Source organism: Microcebus murinus, chromosome 27 (assembly GCF_040939455.1).
Source record: "Microcebus murinus isolate Inina chromosome 27, M.murinus_Inina_mat1.0, whole genome shotgun sequence".
NCBI classification, from domain to species: domain Eukaryota; kingdom Metazoa; phylum Chordata; class Mammalia; order Primates; family Cheirogaleidae; genus Microcebus; species Microcebus murinus.
Genome location: NC_134130.1, coordinates 13,469,529 through 13,497,073, shown reverse-complemented (window position 1 = coordinate 13,497,073; position 27,545 = coordinate 13,469,529). Strand labels below are relative to the sequence as shown.

The 27,545-nt window shown below is 36.1% G+C and overlaps 2 protein-coding genes across 4 annotated transcripts in view; one reads left to right on the top strand and one right to left on the bottom strand.

The window, feature by feature from the left end:
• The window catches only part of ZGRF1 (zinc finger GRF-type containing 1), a 57,659-nt gene extending 50,047 nt beyond the window's left edge, over nucleotides 1-7,612 (bottom strand). Inside the window, exons 1-5 of the mRNA XM_020284486.2 lie at nucleotides 7,465-7,612; nucleotides 5,277-5,367; nucleotides 4,006-4,086; nucleotides 2,643-2,702; nucleotides 38-223 (exon numbers count right to left, since the gene is read on the bottom strand). Coding sequence (XP_020140075.2) covers nucleotides 38-223; nucleotides 2,643-2,702; nucleotides 4,006-4,086; nucleotides 5,277-5,297 — 348 coding nt within the window. The 5' untranslated portion in view covers nucleotides 5,298-5,367; nucleotides 7,465-7,612. The remainder of the gene's footprint in view (nucleotides 1-37; nucleotides 224-2,642; nucleotides 2,703-4,005; nucleotides 4,087-5,276; nucleotides 5,368-7,464) is intronic.
• Nucleotides 7,613-7,656: 44 nt separating this feature from the next.
• On the top strand, nucleotides 7,657-26,178 carry LARP7 (La ribonucleoprotein 7, transcriptional regulator). 3 transcript variants are annotated; one of them, XM_012779755.3, is made up of 13 exons: nucleotides 7,657-7,944; nucleotides 14,742-14,944; nucleotides 16,261-16,361; nucleotides 16,453-16,536; nucleotides 16,739-16,903; nucleotides 16,985-17,078; nucleotides 17,156-17,497; nucleotides 17,608-17,752; nucleotides 19,446-19,597; nucleotides 20,410-20,528; nucleotides 23,335-23,494; nucleotides 23,722-23,813; nucleotides 25,931-26,178. In XM_012779755.3, exons 2-13 carry the CDS (start codon nucleotides 14,743-14,745, stop codon nucleotides 26,009-26,011), a joined length of 1,737 nt encoding a protein of 578 aa, XP_012635209.1. In that variant the 5' UTR covers nucleotides 7,657-7,944; nucleotide 14,742; the 3' UTR covers nucleotides 26,012-26,178. The 3 variants fall into 3 exon arrangements, with proteins under 3 accessions (XP_012635209.1, XP_012635208.1, XP_075854483.1); XM_012779754.3 differs by having other exon boundaries at nucleotides 17,153-17,497; XM_075998368.1 differs by lacking the exons at nucleotides 23,722-23,813; nucleotides 25,931-26,178 and having other exon boundaries at nucleotides 17,153-17,497; nucleotides 20,410-20,550; nucleotides 23,335-23,415.
• The last annotated feature ends 1,367 nt before the right edge of the window (nucleotides 26,179-27,545 follow it).

Genomic DNA, 27,545 nt, shown 5'->3' with positions numbered 1-27,545 from the left:
TATATATTGATGTATTATTTTCCACAGAGAAACTTACGGCAAACTTCCTTTTTAAACCAGAGGGCTGACATCCAAGAGACCGGCCAGAGGATATAAACCTCTTTGAATTTAATTCTGATGGTTCTTTAATGACATCCTGTTTAATAGCTATGCTGCCAGCAACTTTAACCTCCTCGACTGTGATTAAGTATCGATCACCTTCTAAGTTATCTCCAGGTTTCACCTAAATTTTAAAAAATAAATGTCAAAAATCACATACATCTAATTATTTGATTATCTGTATTCTAGTATGCTCATTAGCACTGAGCAAGACACAATGGATATTCAACAAATAATTGTTGAATAAATGAATCAGTAACTAAATGCTTCAATCATTTATGATTATGCACTAGGTTAGCTGCCAATAAGCACAAAAAAGATAATACAATAAAAAAGTCACTAATTTGTTCATTCGATAGTACATATTGGGGGACATATATGAATGAGGCTCCTTACTATATGCTGGGGATATAAAGACAAATAAGAAAAAAAATGCTTCCTCTCAAGAAATTTACTTAGAATCCATACAACTAAGTGTAATTTTTTAAAGATTAGAGCTATTATCAATTATATATCTTTAAATGAATATGAATGAGATACGTGCTATAGTTATCACATATTAAATATTACAAATTATAATTGCTTAATCATATTCCAAAATGTATTTTAACCACTTTAATGAACAAATATAACACTTGCCACCACCTCTAACTGCAGTATAAAATTATCAACCTAGGCCGGGCGCGGTGGCTCACGCCTGTAATCCTAGCTCTCTGGGAGGCCGAGGCGGGCGGATTGCTCGAGGTCAGGAGTTCGAAACCAGCCTGAGCAAGAGCGAGACCCCGTCTCTACTATAAATAGAAAGAAATTAATTGGCCAACTAATATATACAAAAAATTAGCCGGGCATGGTGGCACATGCCTGTAGTCCCAGCTACTTGGGAGGCTGAGGCAGGAGGATCCCTTGAGCCCAGTAGTTTGAGGTTGCTGTGAGCTAGGCTGACGCCACGGCACTCACTCTAGCCTGGGCAACAAAGCGATACTCTGTCTCAAAAAAAAAAAAAAAAAAAAAATTATCAACCTAGTTTGAAAATACACAAAATCTGTATCAGATCGATATCTTACTAATGAAATGATGTGAGATGAAATAATAACAGTAGTTATCATTAACTAAATATCTACTAAGATAGTGATTCTTCTAGACCCTATTTTTATAAATATAAAAGTACCACAACCACTTTTTGTTTTTTTTGGAGACAGGGGCTCACTCTGTCACCTAGGCTAGAGTGCTGTGACATGATCATAGCTCATTACAACCTCAAACTCCTGGACTCAAGCAATTCTCCTGCCACAGCCTCCCAAGTAGCTGAGACTACAGATGCATGCCACCATGCCCAGCTAATTTTTCTATTTTTTGTAGAGATAGGATCTTACTCCTGGTCTCAAACTCCTGGCCTCAAGCAATCCTCCCACCTCAGCTTCCCAAAAATGCCAGGATTACAGGTGTGAGCCACTGCACCTGGCCCCCACAACCACTATTAATGTCACATACAATTTCAAAATGAATTAAATATCATAGCCAAACATTACTTTAATAATAATATGCACTTTTAGCACATTTAGAATCATTGTACTACAGTGCTAGGCATTTTATGTGAGTTATTTCTCATCTTCAGACCAACCCCATAATTCTGTCTATGATCTACATTTTTTTTTTTTTTTGAGACAGAGTCTCACTTTGTTGCCCAGGCTAGAGTGAATGCCGTGGCATCAGCCTAGCTCACAGCAACCTCAAACTCCTGGGCTCAAGAGATCCTCCTGCCTCAGCCTCCCGAGTAGCTGGGACTACAGGCATGCGCCACCATGCCCCGCTAATTTTTTCTATATATATTAGTTGGCCAATTAATTTCTTTCTATTTATAGTAGAGACAGGGTCTCGCTCTTGCTCAGGCTGGTTTCGAACTCCTGACTTCGAGCAATCCACCTGCCTCGGCCTCCCAGAGAGCTAGAATTACAGCCACAGCATCCAGCCTATGATCTACATTTTACAGTGAAGATGTTAGACACAGAGAAGTTAGGTTAACTAGAAAGTATTTGGAAGTGGGAAATGAACCCAGAATGATCAACTCTAATATTCTTATTTTTTATACCAAAATATGTCTTTAGTTCCCTTCCCTTCCTTTTTCTTTTTCTAGAGGAAAAATACAGACTGAATATTTGAGAAAATACTTAAGTGGGAATATTTCACAAAATATTTCCCACTGTAGATTTCTGCCCATCAAAAAACTATGTAGTAGAATTACACTCTAGAGTCATTTCCTGGGTTCAAATCCCAGCCCTACCAGTGTAACTCTATGAACATGGGCAAGTTACTTAACTTTTCTGTACTGTACTCCTAATCTATAAAAATCACAGCATTGTTGTAAAGATTAAACGAAACAGTATCTAAAAGTTTGTAGCACAAAGTCTAGTTATAACAAGTGTTCAACAAATACTAGCCATAATTATAAGTACCATGATTACACTATTCAGCAACATTTACAAAGGAAATATTTAGAGATTTTTAAAGAATAACTTAAAAATAAGATAAACAGATTAAAATACCTCAAGGCACTTAAGAAATATACTCTCCAAACATGTTCCTTTGTCATCATATAAAATTGCCTGTATTAAAACAAAATAAATGTTAAAAAGTAACAGAATATAATTCTGCTTTTCTTAAACATCTTCAATAGCAAATCAAAAACTCTTAATTAAATAATGTAATGAAAGGATTATCTACTTTGTTTTGAAAGTGCCTCTATTTTGAATGTTTATTATGCATCCTCTCAGACTTTGTAAGAGAGTAAAGGTATACACATAAGGAATTCAAGAACTTAAATCCTACTAGGAAGACCTTGGAATGGAACCGGGGAAAAAACGGAACTGGAATGCATTAGAAAGGACAAACAGGAGACAAGATTTAAGAGATTATCGTAATGGGATGTTATGCAGGATTGAAGAGTGATCAGGGCTTGAAATAGGTTATTGGCATTGGAGATAAGAATCATTTATGAGGTATAACAAATAAACTTGTTGAATGTGAGGGGTAAGGGAGAAAAAAAAACCCAGATTATTTAAAAGCATACAGCTTTTCAACTTAAGGTGACTGAACATAAGTTAAGACCTCACTGAATATAACTGTTAAACTTAACTAGGTTTATAAATTTAATAGGATTATATAAATTAAACTTGAAGGCTTAAGGCAAAACTAGTTTTCTTTTAGTTTGCTGTTTTAATAAATTAAATATTAACTTTACAAAATAATAGTAAATAGCCTTTTCCCTACTGAAAAGCTTCCCTCAGTTATAAACTTATAATAACAGGTAAATAGCATAAGAACAGAATATAGGGTTCTTTAACTGCTAGACGTATGGTCTTCCTTTAGGAGGTTACAGATGTTATCAATGTGTCCTATCTAATATTATCAACCAACTGTAATAAAGTTCTTTTAAAAAATTACTAATATTAAAAAAGACAGTAGAATGGTTAGGACATGCTCTGGAGCCAAAAAGCCCTGGTTCATGTATGACTCCACTTTCTAGCTGTGAGACCCTTGGGCAACCTACTTCATCTCTCTGTGCCTCAGTTTCATCATCAGTAAAATAAAGATAGAAAGAGTACCTAACTAGTAATAGTAGGAGAGTTATGTAAACTGAGTCGATACCTATAACATATTATGCCTAGCACACAGTAAACACTTGATAATATTAGCTTTTTTAAATCAAAACAAATTAAATAATATTTATTGAACTATTTTATAATGTACAAATTAACCACTGTAATATAAAAATCATTTAAAAATTTGTTTTCACATCATGTCAGTATATAAACATATCTAACATTTTATCATCTACAGAGTTTTAATATTCAATTAAAAGGTAAGAATCTAGCTCTCAGACTGTGTAGTCAGGTGCTTTACACTTACTTTGTTTCCTAAGTGAGTGATCTTCAGGATTCCATCTTGCCATACTTTTGACTTCTTCATCTTTTGATTAGTATATAGGACCTTATTTCCAAAAGTAAAGAAGTGATTGCTATTTATATTTATTCAATGTTATGTATTATATATACCCTTCCTAACTACAAAAAATATTCAAGATATCTTCTATCAAAATAAAAGGGAGAGAGGGAGAGATGGAGGAAAGTAGGTAGTAAAAGGCAGAAGAAGGGAGAAAGGAGAGGAAAACTCCAAGGAAAAAACTGAAAAGTTAACTAAGCACCAAAAATAATCTTGAGCTTCCTAGTCATCAGTGGGCAGAGGAAAAATTGTTGAGTTACAAAGTACTCATGATCTGGGCCATTCTCAGTGTGGTCCAGACACTCCTGGAGGTCTCCAAGACTTTTACAGACTTCCACGAGGTCTAAACTATTTTCATGATGTTATTTGTCTTTTCATTCTCATCCCTTCAGACATGCAGAATGCAGTTTCTTAGGGTTATATATAGGCAATATTGCAAGAGTCAGTTGCAAATTGAATGCAGAAGCAGACATGAGAGTCCAGATGTCTTCTATTAAGTCAAATATTAAAAGCAATTTGCAAAAAGATGTAAAGCACGCTATTCTTCTCATTGTTTTTTTCTGCTGTTGTTATTGTTTAGGAAAAATTAGCTATTTTCATTAAAAAATGTTGTGTATTTATATTAACAGGTAATGAGTTTATTATTGTTCTTTTTACATGAATTAATAAATATTTTTAAAATTTATAAGCCCTATATACAAAAGTTCTTTGTGGTCCTTAATAATTTTTTAGAGTGCAAAAGGGCCCTGATACTAAATAGTGTAAGAACCACTTGGTCTAGACAAAAGAGGCATGCCAGTCCTTCAAGAGAAAGAAATTGTTTCCTGGTCTCAAGTCTCCAAGGAATTTGTTACAAAGGACTTTGTATGACAAATACGAATAGTAGGTAAGAGAAAGGATTGCTAGATAAAATATAGTACAATATCTGGGACATATGCATACTAAAAAGTATACATATGTTTATCTGAAATTCATTTAGATTTATTGTTTATCTGAAATTCAAATTTAACTGGGTGTCCAGCTTTTTGTTTGTTGTTTTGTTTTTGCTAAGTCTGACAACCTTAGCAAGATGTTTGTGAAACACCTTAGAAAGAAGGGTGGAAGAAAAGACGAGTAGAAGGGAGGGGGTAAAAGAAGGAAGGAAATTTCACCAAATTGTGAATATTGATAAGACTTACAATAAATTCTTGGCTTTCCATTGTTTCTTCTTAAGTTATAAACCAGTCAGGTCCAGAAAATACTCAGTGGTTATTCAACTCTTTATACTGCCTAAAATTTAAAAATGACATAGAATTTTCAACCCTAATAAAAATTACAAATACCAAATATAATTTTCCCCAATCTTGACCAGAGCACAAAGAGATCCAAGACTATCTGACTACCAAGGGAAACAAAGGTGTCATGAAATCATGTGTCCCTGAGGACACAGTAAAAGTGGTACCACACAGTGAAAAAAGAATTTACCATATAAAGAGAAAACTAAGAAAAATATATGAACTAATTAGTAGTTGCAAACATTTTACTAGGTGCTATAAAAATCAGAAAATATGATTTTCCCCTCCACGTTTGGTTCCTTAAAGCCCAAATTCAGTTTTCCTAAAGTTTTCTGAATTGTGCTGGTCACCACAAGATGGCCCCCTTGTATTTTTAAACTTTTCCTTTTGCATCTTAAAGTCAATATACCACAGTATCTAGGGCCAAATACATATTACCCACATACTATATCCCTTCCCTCCAGCCCATTGGAATTGCTAGATGCCCAAGAATGCCAAGAATACAAGAGGTCCAGAGAAATACATCACCCCTGGTGCTTTTGGAGTAACTAGCTGCTAAATGGGTAGATATTCTGTGCATACTGATGAGAATACGTGGTGCAGTGTATTCTCATCTGATGCTTGGCATGTGGGAGTTGTTATTAATATTAGAGCTCTTTAAAACAGCTATCATTTATTCAGTACAATTATAAGCTCTACTGGGCGGGGCACGGTGGCTCACGCCTATAATCCTAGCACTCTGGGAGGCAGAGGCGAGGGGATTGCTCGAGGTCAAGAGTTCGAAACCAGCCTGAGAAAGAGCAAGACCCCCATCTCTACTATAAATAAAAAGAAATTAATTGGCCAACTAATATATATAGGAAAAATTAGCTGGACGTGGTTGCGCAAGCCTGTAGTCCCAGCTACTCCGGAAGTTGAGGCAGCGGGATTGCCTGAACCCAGGAGTTTGAGATTGCTGTGAGCTAGGCTGAGGCCATGGCACTCACTCTAGCCTAGGCAATAAAGCGAGACTCTGTCTCAAAAAAAAAAAAAATGCTCTATTGTTAAAATGCTTTAAATGCTCCCAACCTTGTGGTGTAGATACTATCTTTACATCTATTTTACAAAAGAGGAAACTGAGGTACAAAATAGTTAAGTAACTTGTCCAAAGTCATAAAGTAAATAAATGGCAGACTCAGAATTCAAAACCGAGTAGTTCAACCTCTGGTGCTCATACTCACAAATACTACATTATATAATTATTTATTGATTACCTGCTATGTCTCAAGCATAATAGTATGTAATCGATGTCAGGCATATACTTTACATATATATCAGTCTCATAATCCTGAAGAGTAGCGATGTACAAATTAGGAAACCAGTATTTCCTAATGTAGGATTACGTATATGCCATTTAGGAATTGCAAGATAAACTCACCATTATTTTCCTAAATTAGAGTTATTACTTCTGGGATTTACAATTTAAAAGGAACTGGTGGCTCACGCCTGTAATCCTAGCACTCTGGGAGGCCTAGGCGAGGGGATCACTCGAGGTCAGGAGTTCCAAACCAGCCTGAGCAAGAGCGAGACCCTGTCACTACTATAAATAGAAATAAATTAATTGGCCAACTAATATATATACACATATATATACAAAAAATTAGCCGGGCATGGTGGCACATGCCTGTAGTCCCAGCTACTTGGGAGGCTGAGGCAGGAGGATCGCTTGAGCCCAGGAGTTTGAGGTTTCTGTGAGCTGAGCTGACGCCACAGCACTCTAGCCCGGGCAACAGAGTGAGACTCTGGAAAAAAAAAAAAAGAAAGAAACCATCCAGTCGAAAGAACCAAAGGAAACTCAACATTTCATTTGCCAACATTCTAATAGCCATGATTCTGTGTAACTAAAGGACGCTAGAGACTCGATCCTTTGTCAGTCCTAAAAACAAGCTACAAGACCCTCTCAGGTCCTCGGACGTGTGCGGAATTGCAAAGCAGGGACTAGGAAAGCCGACGAAGACGAGGCACCAATTATGACAGGCAGTCTGAGCCAAGTTGTGACTGCTGCCACCCCAAACCTGGTTCCAAACAGCAACCTTCCCGGTCCGCTTCTTACCGAGCAGAGTCTTTCGTCCCTTCGCCCCAAGTCGCTCAAGTCTCCCTGCCTATCCACCCTTCATTCCCAGGAAACCCCGAGAAACACTTCACTTCATCTGTGGAACACACAAAATCCACTTTCGAATTTCTCCCGCGAAAGAACGTGACGTCATTAACCCGCGACAGCACAAAATAAGGCCCCAGTACTTGCCCCGCCCACCTCCGCCTCAGCCAGAACCGCCATTTTCAAACCGCCAATCGAATTCTTCTTCAGCGGCGAGCCTCCCCACCCGGCCGGGTTCTCTGGTGGCCCGCCCCTGCGGAGCCAGCCCACGCCTGTGACGTCAGCGGCGGGCGCGCAGCCTCCGGGCCCGTCTTTCTCGACGGGGACGAGAGAACGGTGTCGCTCGTCCTATGACGCGAGAGTAACCACGACTATAAGGATCAGGAGCCGGGAAGGGCTGGAGGACGTGACCCCGTATTTTGGGACTTGAACGGAGTAAGTTGCAAGTGACCTACAGGGTCGTTCAGGTTGGGCAAAGTCTACATTCTTCTCAGTCCTTTTTCTCTCAGTCCATTCTGTCATCCGTGGCCCTGCTCACCCCGCCCCCTCCACGAACCCATCAGTTCGCTTGGCCTAGTTCTCTATGCGCAGGCGCAAAGTCTGCCTGCGGTCCTGTAATTCCAGTTTTGGGCGAGTGGGGGCGCTGTGCGCCCGGCGTTGGGAGGTTTGGGGCACGCCCCGATGTTGACGGCGTCCGTGCAGAAGTACGGGTGCCGAGAGGAGCAGTGGGTAAAAGCGGTTTACTTTGCAGATTGGAGTTGAGCCTTGGCTGCCAATGGGTAGTGAACGTGAGGGCTTAGATTCTAAAATTCAGTAATTTTCTAGTCCTTGTCCTCAAAGAGTTGAACATCTAATTATGCAAGAGATCCAACAAATAATAAGTGGTAGACACGGTGTACTGAGTCGTTACTAATGGTACTTAGGGAAAACGTGGGGGCGATTGAATAGAGGAGGCGTGGTGGAAGGCCTCAAAGACTCAGATGGCATTTAACCTGGGCCTGAAACTGAGTGTTCGGCTGTGACCAGAACAATGGTTCTTAGCCTTTTTTTTTTTTGGCAAACAGTGGTTCTGAAAACGTGATAAAAGTTATGGACGAGGCCGGGCGCTGTGGCTCACGCCTGTAATCCTAGCTCTTGGGAGGCCGAGGCGGGCGGATTGCTCAAGGTCAGGAGTTCAAAACCAGCCTGAGCAAGAGCGAGACCCTGTCTCTACTATAAACAGAAAGAAATTAATTGGCCAACTGATATATATATATATAAAAAATTAGCCGGGCATAGTGGCACATGCCTGTAGTCCCAGCTACTCGGGAGGCTGAGGCAGAAGGATCACTCGAGCCCAGGAGTTTGAGGTTGCTGTGAGCTAGGCTGACGCCACGGCACTCACTCTAGCCTGGACAACAAAGTGAGACTCTGTCTCAAAAAAAAAAAAAAAAAAAAAGTTATGGACGAGCTTTCCAGGAAAATGTGCATGTACCTATCAAAATATTTTGCATACAATTTTATCAGGAAAAATTGTGAAAGACTTCGAAATGGAAAAACAATTGGTTGGTGTCTTTTCTGGCTCACTTTTCCAGGTTATCTGTGCCTTTCGTTGTCGTCGTGGAGCTATTTTACAACTCTGTAACTTGTAGAAAACAATAAAAATGGAAATTACGTTTGTCCAGTAGAGATGCAATTATCTATTAGCCTGACCAATGTCTGTTAGCATTTATTTCAAAGTTCCTGATTGCCTATCTATGTATCTGCTTTTTGAATTCTCCTTCGAACTGGTTTTAGACAGTTAAATGGTTCCCTCATTTATAGTCAGGTGCAGCATAAGGACAGACCTCATGTACGACCGTGGTCCCATAATAAGATTATAGGTGTGTAGTAGTAGATACCGTCTAGGTTTTTGTGAGTTCATCATAGTCAGTACAATCTATGATGTACCTCACAATCACCCAATGATGCATTTCTTAGAATATATCCCTGTCATTAAGCAACCCATGACTATACTTAAATAAAATCTTTACTGTGTATTCATTTTATATTTGTACAAGAGTCATTATTTTACTTTATCTTAAAATTTATCTTTCAACAATTTAATGGAGTTCACAAGAATTCTTGTCCAGCCAAAGTTCCATGGACTTCAGGTTAAGAATTCCAGAGTCAAAACATAGGGTCTGTGGTGACAAGTTGCAGGAAGTTCTACTAAAAGGTAGACAATGTGGGACTCAAACATACCTGAGCTCACTTACCTAACTAGCTTTGGACAAGTCACCTAATCTTTGAGATGGAAGAAACTACTCCCTAGAGGGCTTGTGAGGATTTAGAACAATGTGTGTAAAGTAACTGGCATTGTTGCACAGTAACTTTTATTCTTTGTTTAAAGCCCATGTTTAGAAGCCAGTTAAATGTTACTTTTTTTAACAGTTTTTTTTCTTTTTCTATTTTTTCTTTTTATTTTTTTATATGACTCAAAGGATATCAAAAGGTACATACAGTTTTTTTTAATACGTATTATGTTAAAGAAGGTGATAAGGAATTTCTAATGTTGCAGGTTTTTTCATTAGCATCACAAAACCTGATCTGTGTTTTAGACAATTTACACATAGGCTTCTGTGAAGGATGGATGACTTCTAGAACAGTTTATAAACTTGCCATATTTTCGTGACAGTAGTTGTAGAAAACACTGGATATAGATGATAGCCATTTCAACTTCAAATTGATAGGCTTTAGTGACAGATTGGTAAATAATAATAATTGTTACAAATTAGGGAGTGTGCTTTATACAGCAGCAGTTCGAAGTAGCCTTATTATTATGTAGCCATGATTTTTATCCGCATTTTATAGACCACAGAGAAATGAGTTAACTTGCTCAAAATCCACACAGCTAGCAAATAGCTTGATTGGCTAACTTGGTGGAATGTAGCATCCTTAAATAAGATGAGGGTGGTAGAAAGAACAGATCTGGGTAGGAAAGATAATAAGTTTGATTTGGAATGCATGGGATGACGATACATGTAACCATTATCACAAGATGGACATTGAGGATCGAGACTGTAACCAAAAGTATTGCTGCAGCCTGAGCAACATAGCAAGACCCCATCTCTAGAAAAAAATTTAAAAATTTTAGCCAGACGTGGTGGCACATGCCTATGTCCCAGCTGCTTAGAAGGCTGGAATAGGAGGATGGGTTGAACCAGGTAGTTTGAGGTCGCATTGAAATATGATGATACCACTGCACTCTAGCCCAGGCAACAAAGTGAGACACTGTCTCAAAAAAAAAAAAAGTATTGCCATGGAAATTCTTGATTTTCTGCAGTTGTTGTATGGGAGAGCTAAATTACTCCATATCTTATGTTACTTTCCCTTTAATCCATATCTTCTTCTAAATCAAAGGTATATTTGATCATTCTGAACTTAGAAAGACTCCAAACCACAAAAATAATCCTTAGGAAAAAGAATGAAGGAAGAATCCCTAGGCTGAAATGCGAGAATGGTGGGGAAAGTTCTGGGAGAATTGTGACTTTCTGTGCTTTTGCAATTCTGTCTACTGTTCATTAGATGGTGGTCTTTGACAAGGAAAGGAATTGGAGAGTAGGTAGTCTGTCCTTCATAACTTACAGTTTTTTCAAGTGAGAAAATTAGCAGTGAAGCCACTGTAGTAATAATCACAGTCTGCATTTATATTTTATTTATTTTCTACCACCTTACAAAAGAATTTGAAATGCTTAACACTTTACAAGTACTTTTAAATATATTTAATTATTCAACAGATGCTTAGGTAGTAATCAAGTTAAAGTGCCTGCCTTCACAGTGTTTACATTCTAGTAAGATAGATACACAATAAAATTATAGTTCCAGGTAGTGGTAAGAGGATACAAGGATAGAAAATGGTGACTGAGTGAGTGGACAGGGGGAAGGTTGGCAGGGAGGGAGTATTTTAGATTAAGTGAAAGAGTAATCTCTGAGAAAGTGCCATTTGCAGAGACCATAATAGAAAAGGAAGTAATCCATACAGATATGACAGGGAATGCCCTTAGCATGTTTAAAGAACCTAGAGATGGTAAGTATGGGTGAGTTGAGCCTACTGGAAAGCACTGTGGGAGATGAAGTTATGTATCACCAGGCCAGACCATATAGCGCCTAGTAGACAATAGTAACGGTCTTTGGACTTTATTCTGAGTGTGATAAGAAACCTCTGCAGGAGTTTGTGCAAGAAATTTTCATGATCTGACTTACATATCTAAATGATTATTCTAACTGGATAATTGATTGTAAGGGAAGAAGAGTAGAAGTAGGCAGATTAGTAGGAAAGATCTTGCAGTAGTTTAGGCCAGACAGGGTAGTAGCTTGGACCAGGTGCTTATTATGATGGAGATGAGAAGTATTCCTGTTCAGGATATATTTTAAAGGCAGAGCTAATGGGAATGCTAATGCATTGACTATACAGGCTGTGCAGAAAAGAGGAATTAAACATGTTTCAAGGTTTTTGCCCTCTCAGCAATTTTGTAATTGGTGTTTCTGAGATGTGAAAAACTAGGCAAAAAATAGATTTGTTAAAATTTGAGAGTTCTGGCCAGGCATTCCTGCATGCCTGTAGTCCTTGCACTCTGGAAGGGTGAGGCAGGAGGATTGCTTGAGGCCAGGAGTTTGAGACCAGCATAGGCAAAATAGCAAGACCTTGTCTCTACAAAATATAGAAAAATTAGCCAAGCATGGTGGCATCCACCTGTAGTCGCAACTACTTGGAAGGCTGAGGCATGAGTATCCTTTGAGCCCAGGAGTTTGAGTTTGCAGTGAGTTATGATGACACCACTGCACTCTAGCCTGGGCAACAGAATGACACCCTGTCTGAAAAAAAAAAAAAAATGAGAGTTCTATTTTTGGCATGTTAACCTTGAGATATCCTTTAGATATCCTTTAGATAAACTAGTGGAGGTGTGAAGTAGACAGTTGAATAATGGAATGTGGAGCTAATGAGAGAAAATAGATTTGTGAAACATCGGAATTAAGCCAAGGAGCATAAAGCCAAGACCCTCAGAAAGGATTTGTAGATTAGAAGTGAGCCCAGGACTGAGTCCAGCTCTAGGCAGTATATAAAGTTAGAGCACAGTAGGAGGGTGATAGAGTGAAAGGAAATTAAGAGGAAACTATATGAAGCAAATATTTTCAAGGAGGGAATTATCAACTGCAAATGCTGCTGAAAGCTCATGTAGACAGTGGAGCTCATTGATGGTTTTGTTTGCAGTTTCGGTGGAATGGTGGGAATGTAAGCTTGACAAGACAGGTTGAAAGAGTATGGGGTGAGGAATGTGGTTATTCAGTACAAATGACACCTGATTTTTTAAAAATTATTAATTCTGATTTGTAGCTGCATTTTATGTCTTAAGCCATCATCAACTAAATACATCATTACTTGGGTATTTTCAAAATTGGTACGTGGCTGATCAGCTGAAACCTGTCCTAAAAATGCCAAAATTCTCTTCTGTTGGCTTTGATGAGAATACACCTTAATTGGAGATTTGAGGTGAAATGCTTTAAGGTAACCCTCTTACAGAATATCACTTTGAAACACCTTTTCTATTTCTGTTACTGTCAGCAGCATCACTATAACAGTTACAGATTATAGCTGGCGATAAGACTCAGAGGTGTAAATATTGTGTTTACTTAGCTTTAAAGAAGAACACAAGGCAAAAGGTAGAGTAGGGGCTTCCTCATCTCATCAGGAAGCCCAGCCCCAGCACTTACCTAAATCCAGCAATTACCCAAATCCACTGCTTTTTTTTTTTTTTTTTTTGCCTCCTTACAACAGGTATGTATGGCTTTTCTAGATAAGGACCAAACTGTGTTGAGGATACCTTGACACATGAAAGCTTTAGCCTCTTTTGCCTGCCAATCTTTTATGTCATTCTGGTCCCATAGGCCCAAGGCCTGCATGCCAACTAATAGCTGTTCCAACCCAGATACAACAGAGGAAACAGATCTAACTCTACCCATTTGTCCTAACTCCTGTTTCGAAGACCACGTTATGGGAGACTGAGGTTATTCTCAAGCAGGCCTACATCATCCCAGGCCTGATGTTAATGTCTTTGCTCATTCACTAGTTTTTGTGTATGTACCTCTAGTGATTCAATTCAGTCGACAAATTTTAGACACAATTCATTCAGCCAATTTTTGAGTGACTACTATGTACCAAGCACTAGGGATGCATCAGTAAACAAAATAGGCAAAAATCTGCCATTTTATCAATCTCACATTCTTGGAAGAATAAGTAATAAAGAAATAAATTGTATAATAACATTAGAAGGCGATAAGGCTACAGAGTAAAACAAGGCAGAGGGGTTACCCAGTTATCTGTCCAGAAATTTACATTTTTAAACTTAATTGTGGGGGGAGACCTCACTAAGATCACATTTGAATAAAGACTTCGAAGAGGTGAGAGAGCAAGCTGTGTTGTGTCTTTGGATACATGTTTCAAAAGACCCTCTGTTGAGTTTGCTGGGTGAGTTTTAGGAAGAGCAAGGCCAGTATGGCTGGAGCTGAGAGAGCAAAGGGAAAGTGGTGTGTGCAAAGTAACTTGAGGAAGAAGAAAGTTAGAAGTTGCTGCCCATGCAATAAACACCCTAGGATGGAAAGAGCACTTGACTAATCTGACTTTACAGCTTAGCACTTACATTCTGCTTCTAGAAAGTAGAGATTAACATTTTAAAACTAAACATCAAGAATCTGTTTATTTTTATTTTGTCCATTGGAGATTCTAGTATTAAAATATGTGAATAAAACTTTTGGTGGGGATGGGGTTATTGAGATAGAGACTGGGTTCCTTAATCTTACACTTTAATATATTGACTCAGAAGTATAGTTTGGTGAGAGAAAGATGTAAATATTATACTACACTAGGATAATCTGGTCCTGCAGTTAAAAAGGTACAAAAAACTAAAGCTGTGATCCCCGACAGAGGAGTTGCACTATTTTAAAAGAAACAAAGCCAATGAAAAGTGAACAAGGAAGAGCTAAAAATAAATAAATAAACAAGAAAAACACAAGGCCAATGAAATTTTCCTCAGTTCATTTTTGAGAATGTCTGACAAGTATTCCCCTGAAAAGTTTTGTCTTGTGGCAGCCAAATGTTCAGTCCCTTATCCATCAGACAATTAAAAGATAACCTAAGTATTTTCCTATATTAGCGATGACTTGTGGCAATTGCTTGATGTAAATATTTATTTCTTTGTTTTCTAATTCACAAGAATGGAAACTGAAAGTGGAAATCAAGAGAAGGCAATGGAAGAAGAAAACGCTGAAAAGAAAAAGGAAGTAGAAAAAAAGAAACGGTCTCGAGTTAAACAGGTGCTTGCAGACATTGCTAAGCAAGTAGACTTCTGGTTTGGGGATGCAAATCTCCACAAGGATAGATTTCTTCGAGAGCAGATTGAAAAATCTAGAGATGGATGTAAGTTTGTTTCACTATATAATGGAACCAAATTTTTGATGTGTACTGTCCTTGAATTCTAAAATAGTATATTATTCTGTAATATAGATACTATTCTTTACCCATTTCTGCAAGTATGTTCCTTGCAATGTTTTAATTTTGTTTAGTTAATGATAAATAACTTTTTAGATAATATTTGGTGCTAGTTCCCCAGATAGGAAGCACAGGCTAAAGAATTAAAATGTTTTTCCATTCCTAGAAAAGAGTTTCTTATTCTTAGAATAGGAATAGAAATTTCTTATTCTCAGAGTTTAGACCTGTATTAAATAAGCAACTTTAAACCAAAGCAGTAACATACTTCTAAAGACATATTGATAAAGACATTAATCCAGGCCGGGCGCTGTGGCTCACGCCTGTAATCCTAGCTCTTGGGAGGCCGAGGCGGGCGGATTGCCCAAGGTCAGGAGTTCAAAACCAGCCTGAGCAAGAGCGAGACCCCGTCTCTACTATAAATAGAAAGAAATTAATTGGCCAACTGATATATATATAAAAAATTAGCCGGGCATGGTGGCGCATGCCTGTAGTCCCAGCTACTCGGGAGGCTGAGGCAGGAGGATCACTCAAGCCCAGGAGTCTGAGGTTGCTGTGAGCTAGGCTGACGCCACGGCACTCACTCTAGCCTGGGCAACAAAGTGAGACTCTGTCTCAAAAAAAAAAAAAAAAAAAAAAAAAAAAAAGACATTAATCCTAACACTCTGAGTTGAGATGATAAGTTCAAGACCATCCTGAGCAAAAGCAAGACTGCAAATAGAAAAATTTGCCCAGCCAGGCTTACTTGCGGCAAGTTTATAGCCTCAGCTACTCTGAAGGCTGAGGCAGGAGAATCCCTTGAGCCTACGAATTTGAGGTTGCAGTCAGCTATGACACCACTGCACTCTACCCGAATTTGAGGTTGCAGTCAGCTATGACACCACTGCACTCTACCCGTGGCAGAGTCAGACTGTGTCTCCAAGAAAAAAGACTTGGGCACTTTAGTTCATAAAGAAAGGCATTTCACCTAATCCAAATTTCAAATTTAAGACCTGGTTTCATGCTTAAATTTTATCTCATGTTTAGATTGCAAATTTTAAGTTTAAGATTAATTTAAATTTGCTAAATGAGTCTTTAGGCACACCAAAAAAATGCAACACACCTACATACACACAAAACACTGTTGTGTATACATATTAATGGCTTAGGGTCTAGAGAGAAAAGCTCAAAACTGATTAAATTGAATTAATCTCAAATTACACTTATACTCTGCTTTAGTTTTACTGATATTTATTTATTTTTATTAGATGTTGATATATCACTTCTCGTGTCTTTTAACAAAATGAAAAAATTAACCACTGATGGGAAGTTAATAGCCAGAGCTTTGAAAAGTTCAGCTGTTGTAGAGGTAAGAACCATTACAGAGGTAAGAACCATTACAATTTTATTATATCTCATAATTATATTTAGCTTGATTAACATAATATACTGTTTTAAAGCTGGATTTAGAAGGCACCAGAATCAGGAGGAAAAAGCCTCTGGGAGAAAGACCAAAGGATGAGGATGAGCGCACAGTGTACGTGGTAAGCTATTTTCCTAGAGAAGCTTAACAGCCCAGGTCCCCAGTCAAAAAGTGACACAGAAGCATTTATATTTAAGTTAAAATTTATTGGCATTCCGATTAATATTTAAAATTTATTGGCATTCTGAATAAGGTGTAGGGATTGTGAAAAGCTTAAGCTAGAGTTACTATAAATCTTTAATACTGCTTTTAATTTATCCCAGGAGTTACTTCCCAAAAATGTTAATCACAGCTGGATTGAAAGAGTATTTGGTAAATGTGGCAATGTTGTTTACATAAGTATACCACATTATAAGTCTACTGGAGATCCAAAGGGATTTGCTTTTGTGGAATTTGAAACAAAAGAACAAGCAGCAAAAGCTATTGAGGTAGGTCCATATTCTAAAAAAGAAAAAGAAAACAAAAGCACAAAATTTAGCAAGTTAATAACTTTTTTGCAATCATTTCAGTTTCTTAACAACCCACCAGAAGAAGCACCAAGGAAACCTGGTATATTTCCTAAGACAGTGAAAAATAAGCCCATTCCATCCTTAAGAGTAGCTGGTGAGTATTTACTTTATTTCATATTTAATAGATCTAGTTTAAGTAAAATGAAACTGATGACAGAATTGTTACAGAAGAAAAGAAAAAGAAAAAGAAGAAGAAAGGCCGCATGAAGAAGGAAGACAATGTTCAGGTGAAAGAGTTAAACATGGACACAAGCAATGTGAGCAAAATGAAAAGATCGAGAACCACATCTGAGGGCTCCGAAACAGAAACTACTGAACCCCAAAAGCAACCAAAGAAAAAGAAAAAACGAGAAAGAGTTGAAGTGTCCAGCTTACCTGAAGTCAGAACAGGTAAGAGGAAGAGAAGTAGCTCTGAAGATGCAGAATGCCCAACTCCCAGATCAAAAGTAAAGAAAATGGCTCAGAAAGACACCATTAAAAAAGAAGCCTCAGAAGTTTCCAAAGAAAACAGAGGTAAGCATTAGACAAATTAATGTTATGTTTTCATGGCCACACACACACACACACACACACACACACACACACACACACACGTCTCAACTGGCTTTTTTTTCCCCCTCAAGATTTAGAAGTCTCTACTGAAGAGGAAAAGGATACTGGAGATATAAAAGATGGTTCTCTCTTAAAAACAAAAAGGAAACATAAGAAAAAACATAAAGAGAGACATAAAATGGGAGAAGAGGTTATACCATTAAGAGTACTGTCAAAGTAAGTATGTGTTGTAAATTATATTGTTGCTGGCAATTGACTTGACAATCCATCACCATTGCTAAAGTGCAATTCCAATTTATATTCAACAGAGTTGCATATTAGCAACAGTGACGGGCTGTAGCCCGGGTGCATCTGCACACAATGTGAGCATAATGCAATTGAAGATGAGGCAGGAACCACCACACTCAAACATGGAAGCACTTATTTTTGTCATGTCACAGCAAATGCCTCCATGTTAAAGTAGAGGGGGCCCCTTAATAGACTTAAAAATACAAAATACAGCTTAAATATACTAAAAGGAGGCAATTCAGTGAAGTACTTTTGAAGTCTCGTGAAAATGTAAAAGGAAGACTTACCATCACCAAAACATGGAAGCACTTACTTGTTTAGTTTCAAAGCAAGTACATCCACGTTTAAGTGGTGGGGAGCCCAGTCTTTGGGAAAACTTGGAATCCTTAACCTGTAACAAAACCTTATAACAAGATTAATAACAAAAAAAATACAGTTGTTTCAGTTTGGAGACACCTCCACTGAAACATGGAAGCACTTACTTTTGATTCACACAGCATGTACCCCCATGTTAAAGCAAAGGGGATCCCCCTGTAACTCCTGTACGTTAACAAAGTCAGCATGTTCCGCTTTGAAAGAAATTGGGTTCACTTCTACTAAAACATGGAAGCACTTACTCTAGAAGTCACAGAAAGTACCTCCATGTTAAAGTTGAAGGGAGCCCACCCGTAGAAAACTTCTTTGGACCCAAGGGGTGAAAAGCCAAGTAGAAAAAAAAAAACTGCATACCTTGGAGAGAACAGATTTTTCTTTACCTTCCGTGATTCATTTTCCCCAGATTCCTGGTCTCCTCTAGATGAGTAAAAGGCCAGGACTTCAGGCACTTCTATTTATACTATTCTTAACTCCTGAATTCCTTTTGCCTTTTTATCTCAGAGAATCATTACAAGAGCCTTTTGTTATTTTAATGTATCAGCTCTCAGGGAATGTATGATCCTGGGTGGGTCTGGATACTTTTTTTTTTTTTTGAAGTATACAGATGTCAATGTTAACAGCTAAAACCATTACCACTAGATACCCTCCTCCAAAAAAAAAAATCTCCTATCTGCTTGTTTGATGGCATAGATTAGGGTAACAATGAGTGCTCCCACAGAGCCTGGAGAGGCTTTGTGTTTCTATTTAGAAGAGCTCTAGCTGTTTGAAGAAACATCTACATGTTAAATGTATGTAAATAAATAAATTGCTTCCATGGGGTGTTTTTTTCTTCTTAGAAATTCCTTTTGATTCAAGTAAATACTAAGGAATGTTATCTCTTAAATTGGAAGCAGCTTAACAAATCTTAAATCTCTCGTTTTTTTCCCTCAGATGACTGATACAGTAAATGTTACTAGTCAAAGAATTAATGCTAAAATTTTATTTTCATAAAGTATATCAAACACTCAAAATTTTAATTGGCAAAGTTAAAACAGTTAATCTGAATGGTGGGGGAAGGGAAACTCCCTTGGCTTGTTTGCTAGCTGGATTTAGAACCCAGGAAATATATGTGTTTAAAGAAACAGGAAAGTTGGGAGGAGGAGTGGTTGAAAGTCACTGTGAATGTATATATTCAGATATTTCCATATTTGCTTTTCATTTAGTCATTTGTTGTCACTATTTCAATAGTTTACTTATTTCTTTGCAGGAGTGAATGGATGGATTTAAAAAAAGAGTATTTAGCACTGCAAAAAGCTAGCATGGCTTCTTTGAAAAAAACAATATCCCAAATAAAATCGGAGTCAGAAATGGAAACAGACAGTGGAATACCTCATAATTCTGGAACGAAAAATGAAAAAAGTAAAAGTCACTATGATAGTTTTTGTTAGCATTATGATGTACTTCTATATGAAAATGCTATTTCTGAATTAAGGGATAAATTTTAATTTTAAAAATTTGATTATTTAAAATGGTCACTATTAGAACAATTATTGATTTCTCAAATTGTCCAGATGTGTGATTTATTTATTCTTGATATAAGAGTGAAAGGGCTCATTTTAATCATTTTTAATAACATGAGTTTTCTCTACAGTTTTCATTATTAATGAAATTTAGTCATGACTGCCTAGTTTGTAGATTGACCAAGTATGTAGGAATAAAGATTGCAATTTCTCACCTGTAATTTTATTTCATTGTATGAACCATGATCAGGAACAAATTAAAGCAATATTCTTATCAATTGTTCAAAATAGGATACATTTTAAATTCTTATATATTGTAAAAATAAATGTTCACATTTCAATAATATTGTATTTAGAATATTCTCATATTATCCTATATTCGTTTTTTACTTTATTAACTAATGTTCTTTTGTTCTTTGGTTCAGGGAGAAGGGGCGTTTTTTAAAGTTCTACAGATGTTCTGACAATATTAGTTAGCATTTTAGAGTAATAAAACATTCTGCATTTTATTTCATGGAAATCTGAAATAAGCAGTATGACATACAAAAATAACTTTCTTAATTAAATTATTTTTAAATTCAGTAAATTTTAAATTGATTATTTAAATCAGCCTCTGAAATTATTGTTATTGTTCTAAAGTGATCCTCCTCCTAAGTGATAAATTGGTGCATATAAGATTTATTCCTGGTCTTTTCCTTTTCATATCAACAGCCAACAATGAAGAGTGTCGCCCACCGGAGAAAGTTAATACGACAGGACCACAGTTTATGAGTGGAGTGATTGTGAAGATCGTTAGCACTGAGCCACTACCTGGCAGGAAACAAGTCAGGGTAAATGATTTGAGCCTCTAGGGTATTTGTCCCTTTCTCTTCTTATTAACTTCCTTGTGTGAAAATGTTTTGAATATGGAAAACAGAACAAATCAAATTAGAATTTGTATCTCTATGGTAAACTGTCAGGTTTTGATTCCCCATGTTAAATTCTTAGGTTTAACTTGAAGCAAAATCTAAAGACTAATATTCCTTACTGAACCAAATGTATAATCAGGGCAGTTTAAATATCCTTCTCTATAGGAAAATTGCAACTTGTGCTTATTTTTATTGGTATCTCTAATGGTTGGTTGCTGTGCAATTAAGTGAGTAAATACAGTCCTTTTAACTAAAGTAGTAAATATAGTAAAGTACTTTCCCAATATTTATTTTTTAGAGGACTTTCTTCTGTTTTCAGTAAAAATTGGTTTTAGAAAAATAGCAGCAAAACTTTGTTGAAGATTTAATCAGTATTAGAATTGGTCTGAAATTATTTCAAATTATAATCATCTGATATTATCTAGTTTTGGAGCAAACTAGAGAATTTGTTTTCATTAGTACTCTTAGTGGATTCCAAAATCATTTTCTTACCTTAAAAAAGTTATAATTGCTATTATATAATAATAATATGCATATTTTTCACTTATGGGTTTAGTTTATTTTTGTCTGTTAATGAATTCTTTGGGAGAATTTAATCTTTTTCCAAAAAGAAAAAAATACAAGAGTTTTTGTAGGAAATAGTCTTTTAGTTTTTAAAAATTTTTCAGTAAAGTATTTTCAATCCATGCTGATTATCTAAAATTTTCAAACAATTACAGAAAAATGTAAAATATTTTTGGAAAACTATAAAAATTTTATATGCATGTGTAAGCAACTTCCATGCTTCTATATAATTTACACTACAACTTGCCATACATAATAGTCTATAATATAGTTTATCTTTTACAAAGCCTTTTACACCAACACAGACAGCAATGCTTTTTTCTTATTAGTGAAATCATATTTCTTTGTGTGGGAGCACCATATCTTATTTGCCCTTACTCTATCACCCATGTAGGTAAGGCTCTTTCTTTTTAAGCTACATAGAATATTTTAAATAACATACCAAGTACTTAAAAAATTCTGTTGCACTGACATTCACCATCACCTAGTATGACATTTTGGTTTTACATAGACTCATACCAGTGAGTTTTTAACTTGAATAACCATCATCTAGGTTGTAACTTACTATAATCATCTGTAAGCACTCTGTATCTGAAACCCTGTCCTAAAATCCTGTTGCTATCACTAAGACATAAATTTTGATTCTCTTTCCTGATTGGTGAGAGATGTAGCCAGTTCCAAATTGCTATTACCAACTTGCATTTCAGGCTATGGTAGAAATACAGTATTTAGAATAAGAAGGTTAAAAAAATGAGGGACCTAAATGCTGTTGTGGTTAGTCAGATTGCAAAAGATTTAATATAAAACTTACTCAAAGTTTTTTATTTGGAATAGCTGACATGGGTTTACTTATATTCATTAAAGAATTTTTATTGTATAAATCATAATTACATCAATTACAAATATTTCATTTATGATCACCAAAATCATAAAATTAATCACTACATTAATCAAGTTAATAGTTACTTACATTTTACTGGAACAAAAACTGTGCTATTATGATGGTTACTGCTGTCTGTTTCTTGCCAATGTGATTACCAGGCTAATTTGTCATTCTCAGGGTTTTAATTTCTAAGGGTTTTAAACCAGGAGATTAGCCTGACATTATAATGGATATTTAGTAAATATCTTTTGAGTTGTAGTAATTGAATCTGTCTGGAAAATCAATTATAAAACTCTCACTACCACCAATGTATACATTCAAATTTCATCAATTTAATACTGATTGTTCATAAATTTAGTGCTAATTAACTAGATAAAGAAATGGAAAGTATTGACAAGTATATTTCTTTCCATTTCCCTTTTTTTTAAATTGATTCAGCAAATATCTACTAAGTATCTATTTTGTGATATTATGCTAAGTGTTGGGATGAGTTGAGACCTATTCTCTGACTTCCAAAGGCTCAGATTTTTTTATTACATATCCTTCATTATCAACTAATCAATTTTTCTTATTCTGGGATGAAATAATATTTCCAGGTATTACTCAATTCTTTCCATAATTTAAACATCTAAAAATTTAATATCTAAAAGTAATCTAAATTAGTTGTGTCTTGAAAATTTGTTTCAAAACTAAAGAGAAGTGAGATAAATCAGACTCTTTTTTTTCTAATTGGGATTCTCCAGTTATTTCTTTAGCTTTATGAATGGAAGTTGATGAATGAGGAATTAGTGTAACATTCCTGCATAAATGCTTTGTATGCTTCTTAGAACCTGCTGTGGAAAAAATTGACTAAGAATGCTGGAATCTGGTTAATTTGCCCTCACAGCAGGCATTATAGGTAAAACTTTTTCTTGCTGGGTGACCACTACTTGCTTAGAAGAAGTTACTTAGGTATTTTATCAGAAAGTAAGAGCTCTTGAACTATACAGGGAACCTAGAATTCTTGTAGCTTAGAGGAAATTTTTGTCATGAATTGTTACAAAACTTTAAATGATTTTTACACATATTTTAAATCATAAGTGATTTGGTACAAGTGAATGAAAGCACTTTCTCACTTAATCATTTTTTTCCTTATACTAACTACTCCTCAATTTAAACCTTTCCTGATTTGGGGGTGTGCGGACACTATTTGTATATTCTGGAACAACCACTGGAATAATTTTAGCATTATGAAACATTTTTATTGCTGATTTTAAATTTTTCTACTAAACTCTAATACAGGACACTTTGGCAGCAATCTCAGAAGTAGTTTATGTTGATTTGCTGGAAGGAGATACAGAATGCCATGCTAGATTTAAAACCCCTGAGGATGCTCAAGCCGTAGTAAATGCATACGCAGAAATTAAAAAGAAACACTGCTGGAAACCCGAGGTCCTTTCTGGTAAAACTTTATAGAAATTTCTTTTTTTCACAATTCTTATTATGGGTAATTATATTTTCTGAGTTTGGCTGATGAAACTAGTATGTTTTTCATACTCTAATATGTATAAAGTAGCATTAAATGTAATCAAACAAGTATTCTGGTTCTATTATTGACAATGTAATGCCTTGGATATGTTTTCTCATATATATCCTTCTGTTCAGTGATCAGAGTTTTTGTTTTTTAAGGTGATCATGAACAAAGGTATTGGCAGAAGATTTTGGTTGATAGACAGGCCAAACTTAATCAGCCTCGGGAAAAGAAAAGAGGCACTGAAAAGGTAATTATTTCATTTTTGTTTCTGTAAACTAAGGTTTTTTTGGAAATTAGATGCCTTCTGAAAATCAGTAATAGGCAGTCATAAAATAACTTTGCTTTTGGTATTACATAACAAAGACTTACAAAAGGGAAGACCCGTTCTCTAGATTTCAAAACCCATGAAATGGAGTTATTTTTCCCACAAGGGTACGCAATTTTAGAGTTTTCCTTTCTTTTTTTAACCAGTGATGTACTTTAAACAGTCCTGATTTCTGGCTGCTGTGTCTTGCAGTTTAGTAGTAAATGATTATAGAAAGACTGTCTTGATGGTAAAAACACAATGTATTTGGAGTGTGGTTTATAAGAGATGAGGCTCCACAGATAAGATTAAGAGACTTCATGGACCGAGTTCCCTACGGCAGTGATAAGCTTTATTCCTTTTTCTCTAGGATCATCAACAAGTGATAGGAGCAAGCTTAAATAAACAATTTAGAGCAAGCTTCTCTTTCAATAATTTTATTTTGTGTTAATTAAAGTGATGCTGGAAACTTACAAAATGTTGCTAGTAAGCTGTTGGGTTTATTCTTTTAAAACAAATTACGTACATGTAAAGGTTCATACATTTTTAAGTGTTTAGAACAAAGTAGGGTATATAATAACTAATACTATTATCATAAAAACTTAGAAATGTATATCATAAAAGTCTGAGAAAAGCCTAAAAAGAAGAACATCCGTGTATGTTTGGTGAGCACTTTAAAAGTTATACTTTCTGTAAGTCTGGGCTTGTTAATTTGAGGTCATATAAAAATATTTTTTAACTTCAAAATGAAGTGTTTTTTCATCAGCCTTCAATAACCAGGAATTCATTGGAATTTATGATGATTTAGGGACAGGTGTCCCACTGGTCTTTGTTATTAATTCTGTTTCCTTGAATGGGGACTGAAGTTGCTGAGATGGGGAGGCCTCCCTGCTTCCTAGGGACTCTTTCAGGTCTAAGAGGTGTTAATGTCACAGCCTGTTTGTGTGTATTTAAATGTTAAAATCATTAATCCAGAACCCACAAGTGAAATGAAGTCACTTTGTTAAATAACACTTCTAATTGGTGTGAAATTTCATTCAGATTGTATATATCTTTTAAACTAGGAGTTAATCATTTATTTTTGATTTTAGAAATTCAGAATGATAGTGTCTTTGACAATGAAATTTGAAGAAAGGAAATAAATATTGGCTACGAAATTTTATAAACTGAGTTGGAACACACGAGTAGCTCTGTTATTGAGTTGGGCAGTTCTCTTTTCCTGATTCCATTTACCTGTGGCACCATCAGGGTTGTCATTACCAGGATGTGTTAAGTAGAAACAGCTGAAGCTATGGAAGTAGCTAGTTGGCTCATGTCATGTGATTTCATTTTTTTTTTTAAGAGAAAAAGATTTGCATTTACTCCAAAGTTAAATAAGGTATTTTAACTTTTTCCATCAAGGAAGCTTTTGGAATATTTTAGACATTTTAAATGGTTTTCTTCTGCATTCCATCTAATTTCGTTTGCCTCCTTTAATATTATCCAACATTTTATGTAAGGGTATAAGAAATAATAAGTAGTCTTAATAACATCCTTATTTTAAATATTTTTTAGTTTTCAAATTTGTAAGCAATTTATAAGCAAACCTTTTGTGTAGCACCCAGCCCAAAAATACACTGAGTCAAATAATTCATAAATTCTCAAGCAGAACATAATTATTAAGGAAAATATATCCTTTAGAAAGTGCCTTGGTAATTTTCAAGCCCAAGGCGATGTGAAACAACAAATAAAGGTTCTGAACCTTCCTAAAAGATGAAGGAATTAGCATGGTCGGGTGACTATCTCTAATTGAAAGAGTTTAAGTGATATTGAACTGAACTTGGAAGGAGATGTCTTGATAATTCAAAGGTTTTTAATATCTGTTATACTTAATAAGCCTTAATCTTAACAATTATCTTTGTAATTTCTTGGGCCTAAGCATAATTATCTCATTTCTCTTCCTTTTCCCCTTTTTAAAAAAAATTCTTTCAAGCTGATAGTTGTGAAATTTTCCTAGTCATAATTATTTTTTTGTTTTGGGGTATCCAATACATTCTAATTTCTTATTTCTTTCTCTATAGTTAATCACCAAAGCAGAAAAGATTAGACTGGCAAAGACTCAACAAGCAAGTAAACACATAAGGTTTTCTGAATATGACTGAAAAAAATCACAGTTCACCTCTTGATATTTCACTGAATATTTGAACTGTTCTTAGGATAATGAGTGTTTTTTAAAAACCTACATTTAATTAAAAGAAATACCTTTGTAACAAAAAACACTTGTATCCCCTAAAGCTATTGAAATAAATAAGAATTAAAAAAAAAAAAACCACCTTTGTTCCTCAACTTGTAAATAAAACTTTTTTTTTAGGGACAAGTACATTGTACACCAGAGTTTTTCATTAAACATTTTATTTGTTGAAATTGTCTCGTAAGTCAATCTCAAGGGATTTAGTAAATAAATGTGTTTTGAGCATTATTTTGAAATGTGTTAATTTTGTTTTTATATTGCAAAGATAATACTGTATGAATATAAAGTTTTGTTTTGTTCTAGAGACAATGTCTTGCTCTGTCTGCCAGGCTGGAGCACAGTGATAGATCACAGGTCACTCACTGTAGCCCAGACCTCCTGGGCTCAAGGAATTAACCTGGTGCAGCCTCCCCAGTAGCTGGGACTATAGGCGATAGGCCACCATGCCCTGCTAATTTTTATTTTTTGTAAAGACTTGGTCTCACTTTGTTGCCTAGGTGGGTCTTGAATTCCTGGCCTCAAGCTGTCCTCCAGCCTGGTCCTCTCAAAGTTTGGGGATTATGGGGGTAAGCCACGGCTCTGAGCCCTGAATATGAAGTTTAGAAAGAAGTTTAGCAGGGAACTTTCACTGTAATTGTAACTTACTTTTTCCATTTCAAATATCTTTGATGTTTTTTCATGTTGATTTATACATACATGTCACATTTCATGTATTGCACTTCACCTATCTGAGCTTCCATTGAACGACAGACCGTATGAACTATTTCCAATTAAAGAGTTAAATTTTGAAAGAATTGAGTTTATTTTTCATAAATCAAGTTAAACGTTTTATTTTGGTTAGCGTGTAGCAGGTGCTATGAACAGAGGGCACGTGAAGGGGGAGGCAATCTAGGAATTGACCGTAGACAGAAGTAAAGCCTATCATTTTATTCAGGAAAATCACAGGACTGGAACATTCAAGGCCTTCCCAGAACTGAACTTACAGGGTCTATACAGGACTGGCATCTTAATCTCTTACCAGAAAAGTGTTCTCAACAGCCATGACCATGAGAGTCTCCTTTCTTTGGGCTATAGACTCATTCCTCATTCCATCAGCTTTGTCCAGAAATGGGAGTCTCGTTTGGCTACCCCTTTCATGGATCATGGGAGGCCTGCAGTCAGGAATCTTCATTTCTGTGAGCCGGAGATTTAAGGAGATTGTCTCCTGGTTGGGGTGACAACAGCTGATGACTACCAAAAATAAGGACCCTGGCAAGTTGCCACTCCCACCATGGAGGTTTTCTCCCTCTATGAAGGAAAGCTGGGTATACACTTTCATGGAGAAGGAACATCTATAAATAGTTGCTAAGCCTTATGAAGAGTGATGAGAGATGCTCCAATAGATCGAGAATAATCAGAAGTAAATGAATGTTTCAAGAACTCAGTTGATCTCAGCAAGGCATGTC